The following is a 6000-nucleotide window of genomic DNA, read 5'->3' as shown; positions in this document are numbered from 1 at the left end:
AGTCATTTTTAGATGTTGTAAAATAAAGATTCCTCTTATTTCAGAACCTAATGCTTATTTTTATCATTAAATAATCATTTACTTAACCAAACAGGTAACGGAAAACACAATCAGGTTTTAGATTATTAATCCTAAGGCACCCAATATTTAATTCTAAGACACAAAAGAATCTTAACTACAGAACTGTAACACTGGTCTGTCTTATCTCAAGGAATTCAGGCTTTTCTTCCTAGAAACTTTTTTTTAAACAGGGTCTCACTATGTTGCCCAAGCTGTTCTTAAACTAGTTCAAGTGAGCCTCCTGCTTCAGCTTTCCAAGCAACTGAGATTATAGGGGTGCCACTGTGTCCAGCTTCCTAGAAATCTTAGCCAAAGTTTAAATGAACAATAAATTCCAGCTTTCTTAAAATGATGTAAATTATAGTCGTGCTGGTAGAAGTTACCAAATACCTTTTAGTATGTTTTAAATGCTTATAATCATTTCAAACTTTAGAGTTGTTCTCATTTAGAATATACAGTGCTATTGCAAAACTCTAAGCATTATGGTGAAGGGTAAAGTCCTACCAGAGGGGCTCCCATATACCAGTGAGATGACCTTAAGTTGCTGAAATCCAAAGAGTCCACAATTCCTTTTTATATTTTCTTCACAGAATTGAAGGGGACAATGGCTCACGTTTTTCTCATGCTGTTTGCTGATATTAATGTACTTTCTGTGGATTTCCGGGGCAGTCAGCATGTTCTGATAGGTCTGTTCAGTCATTCAATCACACATCTGTTCATACCACCCAACAGCCAGCCAGCCAGCATTCACAGATCACCAACTATGTGGTGAATTCAGGCATAGTAAATGGAAACAAAACAACAAGTTTTTAAAGAATTACCATAGTTTTATTTTTGCTTAGTTTTATTAAAAAAATAAATATGTCATAAAGCTTTTGTTTCTTTTAGGGAGAAAAAAAGGAACAGGTTTCATAAAATCAAATAAGCAATGGTAAGGTGTCTTAACTTGGAAAAGATTGGGAATCACTGGTTTAAAGTTATAACTAAATGAAAGAACATCTGCCACAGTTGCCTGTTTCGTGCCAATATAGCAAACAGGGTCAACTAGGGCGAAATAAATAGCTGTGTGGAAGCCCTGTAAGTGCTCGAACAGGCGATTCACTGAGACATCAGTACAGCTATATCTTGCTTTAAATAACACAGAAGTTCCTGAAAAGTCCTAGGTAAATGAAATAACCATGAGTGTACTAGGAGAGCTTGGTGTCTGAAGGAATTCTGTGGTGAATTCTGTGAACAACCACTGCCACTCTAGTAAAGATGCAGGATTTGCTTTGCTTGAGGCGAAGCACAGCTGCTGTCTCTGAGTTGAGGCAACAGCAGCATGTTGTTCACCTTGCTGTGCTCCAGAGCTGGGGTGGGGCACAATTCCAAGTTTGTGTTTCTATTAACTGAGTAGTGTAGGACACAGCCAGCCAGGGGACCCAGCTGTACCCAGCAAGGCAGGCACAGGGCAGACTGCCACCTTTAACAGTGATTTCAATGCAACAAGTACTTCAGAGAATCTACTGTATGCAAAGCACAGTAATAAAACTTATCGGCTTGGTTACAGATGTACTTCCTTTCTCTTGAAACCTCCAGGCAGGTGCTAGGTCTGGAACCCCCAAAACGACGATACTCCTAACCCTTAATACTGGCTTTAACCAGTTAGCGGCCCAACACCTTAGAACCAAGGTGGATGATAATGGAAGAGACTGAGTTTCCCAATGCTGAAGTTAACACAAGAATCTTATTTTATATAACTAGATAATGAAAAATTTTGCTGGTGACATATTTTCAAATGGTTCCTTTTTTTTCTCCCCCGCTTTCCTAAACTTCCTCTAAACAGAACTCTGAATTCTCAGGCAAACTGTAGAACAGTTCAAGTCATTAATAGTCTTTTACTGAGTGATGTGTTTCGGTCCTGCTGACAGAAATAAGAACTTCTTTCTAGCCACCAAAATGTTATGAACTTATACTATACCAAAGTAGTGATGTTCTGGATGGATATAAGCAGGATAGTATCAGTTCCAGTCAGTTTTATCAGTGTAAGAAATAATCCTCACTTTGCTCATAGTCTCCATCTGACTTGGCCAAACTACTATCAGACCCAAGCAGCATTTGATTAGCTAAGCTGTTGGTTTCTTTTTCTTTTGTTTCCAAATGCTTCTAATAATATTGCTGCCTATATGTACAAGTGTGAATGGAGAGTATGCAATCTTTAGTCTTTTCCACACTGAGTACACTAACAATTAGTAAATAATTAAACAATAAGTGGTCATTTTAAAATCTGTTTTTCTTTTTTAAAAAAATTACATTTTCTAGCACTTAAAAAAATGGGTCTGAAAAGTGCCCTATTACTGTCCAATGCTGTTCCCTACCCAGTCCCATCCATTCAAAACCTGCTACAAATGCTGGATTGAGTTCATATCAAATAATTTAGCAGTACCAAGGTTTTTCAAATGGAAACAGTGTTACTGACTTCTTCATATTGGATAACAAAATAAGGATAACTCTGATCATCATTAAAAATGACAAAAATCTGAGGCTCAAAGAAATTATCCACACAAGAGTCATACAGGTCACTGGTGACGCTGCCAGGATTGACAGGAGGGGGCCTTCTCATGCCATGACTACCCATTGTGTATCTGCCAGTCAGCACTTTGGCCAAAAACATGAAATGGACGCCTTTGGAGGATTTCTTAGAAAAGTTATGAGAGTAGCTTGCCTTCTTTGCAAAATAACTGCCTTGTCCAAACATTGTAGCATGCTTTCCACAGACTCGAGGGTCAAAGTTGTGCTTGCAGATTCCATCTACCACATCCTGGGATGTTCCATGAAATAAATGTCTCTCATTTATTATTCTGTCACGGCCAAACATTTTCCGGTTCATATATTCCTTTTTCCTAAGGCAAAAAGTGAACAGAGAAATCAGAAGGAAATAGAGATCAATTTAATAAGCATGATGTATTTGTACACTTTTCTTCATGATTTCAAGGAAGAAAAGTACTAATGTAGGTATCAAGGGCAAGATGCCATCAAAGATCATATTAAAAGTTTAAACTGAGCTTTTCCATTCCAGAAAAGTCCCTATCCTTCCTTCTTCACTAACCACTTGCTTTCTCTTCCATTTCCCACTTGCTTTTTCTTCCATTTCAAATCCAGTTTGTGCTTTACGTTCCTCAGGTTCCCTTCCTTATCTGAGCTTCCTCAGTCTGCATAGGTTCCCTTTGTACTACATTAGCTTGTCTACTGAAGTGAGGGGCAGCACAATAGAGATTAAGAGCAAGGACTCTGGGGCTCAACTGCTCAGGTTCCAATTCTAGTACTGCATCTTATTAGCTGTGTGACCTACGGCAAGTTGCCAAACTTTACTACTGTTCACCTTCCTCTCTGCAAAATGTAATTTGTAATAATCCTATGTATAGGTTTGTTATGGATCGTATGTGAACTGATATGTGGGAAAATACAAACATTAAATTATATGTAGGTATTTATTACATTCTGCACTTGGTATTAGCTACATTAAGAAAAGCTCTCAGGGAACTTTTCACATCTCTGACTCACCTTTTATATTTCTCCCAAAGAAACTGATTTTGGACTCTCAATATTTGCAAAATTCTATATTTAAATTCAGGCACAGTTTTATGAAAAAGGTTGTAAATGATTCGGTAACTTTTGTCCTCTGCAGAAACAGGCACTTGGATGAAGTCCTGAGATGGATGCATATAAATCCAAGTTTCAGGGTAAAAGTTTGCTGAGGTGACGCCATCTGGGCAGATGATTTGTGATGATGAACTTGCTTCAAGAGGTGGAGGAGCCTGAGTGGGAACTCCACCAAGTGTCCTAAGATGGAGAAGGAACATTCATGTAAAACATGCAGAAATAAATACATTTCACATTATAAGTGCTCTATATTATAAATTGTATGGCTTAAATGCTTGTTTAAAAAACAAAAATATTCTTCATTTGAAAGAAAAGACAAAAACAAACACACCCCACTGCCTGTACATGGATAACCTATTATTAGCGTCTTCCTGGCCTCCTCCCTGTGGAGAAGTTCTGGAATGTACTGCTGCAGGGCAAATAAGCAAGGGCCAATTTATGAGTATCTCTGCTTTTGAATCCTCCTGGAATCCTCTTTTCTATATGGTTAAAGAAACTTTGTTTCAAGGGAGATTCTATGGAGTGATGATAATTTGTATGCTTTATTGGAACTCTGCTTATACTAAGCAGAAGAGATTATCACTAAAGGTTGTGTTGGGCAGATGATGAAAGGGGGTTTATTTCTGAATAAAAAGAAAAATCATGAAGCAGGCACTGAAAGCTGACAAGTATCTGAAATTTCTCTCACTTTTTAAGATTACAAATAATAAAGCCCACCACTATATTCAAAATTTATAGCTTTGTGTGCGATTAAGATGGATCTAATTACCTAGACTAGAAAGCATATCCCAGAACCTTTATATTCAGTTGTTACTTTGAAGGATGACTTCAGATAAGCAGCAGCTTTGATAAGTTACTTACCCCTGCCTAAATGCTTAAACTTCTATCATTTTGTAGCCAATTCTGTTCAAAACAGAGGAAAAAGGGAAGACACAGAAACTAAGGAAATCATGACCCTGAGACTGTCTCAGAGTCAGGATACTGTCACACTCCTTCACACACAGTGCTGTCATAAGGAAGCCATGTCTGCCAAAGGAATTAGGAAGCTTTATGACACAGAGGCTACAGCTGTGTGTGATCGTGCACCTCATCTCCAAGAGCAGATCCTACCATCACCCTCACCTTCATCATGGTCACCAAACATTTTATACAGTATTGCTGACACAATTAATTCTGCAAGATCACTTAGTTATCCACACTTTTCAAAAACAAAAACTGAGGTTCAGAGGAGTTAAATAATTTGCCCTAAAACAGCTACCAAAGAGCAGAGAGGATTTAAATCCATGCCTGTGCGCAGTTTCTAAACTCGGCCTCTTTCCATTTCTATATATTTCACAATTTATACTTTTTTAAAAAGGCTAGAAAGTGATAGATGGGTATTAGGATCCCAATTCCATGTGCCTGCCTCTCACTACTACTACTGTATCATAGTATTTTCACAGTAAGATATGGCTCATTAAGAAGCTAAAACTAAGCACTCACCTGTAATCCCAGCAGCTGGGGAGGCTGAGGGAGGAGGATGACCAGGGATTCAAAGCCAGCCTCAGCAACTTAGCAAGGCCCTAAGCATCTTAGTGAGACCCTGTCTCAAAATAAAATATAAAAAAGGCTGGAGATGTGGCTCAGTGGTTGAGTACCGCTAGGTTTGACCCTTGGTACCAAAAAAAAAAAAAAAAAAAAAGCAGCAGCAGCTAAACTATGGATGCATAACTAATTGCCTTCTCCAGTCCCACCTTGGTCAAGTAAGCAGCTATGCTTCCAAGTCCCTTAGTGAGAGAGTTCTGAGTGAGTAGATACAGGGCAAAATCCTTCAGGTGCATGAAGTTCAGGACAGATTTAAAGTGGTGCTGGCATCTCCACTTTCATGACAAAAGGCACACAGATCTTATCCTCTGGGGCATTTTCTCAAGATCCCTGATAGATTCCTTTGGAGCCTCAGTAGAGGTACATTTTTCTGGTACCATGACCCATTTTCCACTGGTACATTTTTCTAAATATAGGTCCCACTGCTTTAATCAAAATCTCAAAGGTCTGTAACTCCTTAAAAAGCTATCGCTGTTCTACAGGAATAGTAGGAAAGCACAGAATGTAAGCCCTTTATTTTTAGCCCCTCTCTTCCTACTCTCTACAGGTTTAAGTCCCAGCCCACCAGGTTTTCCACTATTGTCAGGGGTTGAAGTCACAACAAAGGTTTCTCGGTTGAAGAAGGAAGGTAATAGTCTCCCCCAAACACTATGCCCAAGAAAGATTACAGACTGCCTCAGCCTGTACTGAAAACCTAACAATGAGAATGCTCCT

General features: G+C 38.7%; 1 protein-coding gene across 1 annotated transcript in view; it reads right to left on the bottom strand.

The window, feature by feature from the left end:
- Positions 1-866: 866 nt before the first annotated feature.
- Tiparp (TCDD inducible poly(ADP-ribose) polymerase) overlaps positions 867-6000 on the bottom strand; it is a 29494-nt gene continuing 24360 nt past the window's right edge. The window contains exons 5-6 of the mRNA XM_046431729.2: positions 3604-3882; positions 867-2942 (exon numbers count right to left, since the gene is read on the bottom strand). Of these exons, the coding sequence (XP_046287685.1) occupies positions 2495-2942; positions 3604-3882 (727 nt within the window). The 3' untranslated portion in view covers positions 867-2494. The remainder of the gene's footprint in view (positions 2943-3603; positions 3883-6000) is intronic.

The sequence above is a fragment of the Marmota monax genome, unplaced genomic scaffold, assembly GCF_021218885.2.
Source record: "Marmota monax isolate L192 unplaced genomic scaffold, Marmota_monax_Labrador192_F-V1.1 WCK01_AAM20220418_F8-fsc00022, whole genome shotgun sequence".
NCBI lineage: Eukaryota > Metazoa > Chordata > Mammalia > Rodentia > Sciuridae > Marmota > Marmota monax.
Note: the sequence above shows the minus strand (reverse complement) of the source record. Positions and strands in the feature narration are given on the sequence as shown.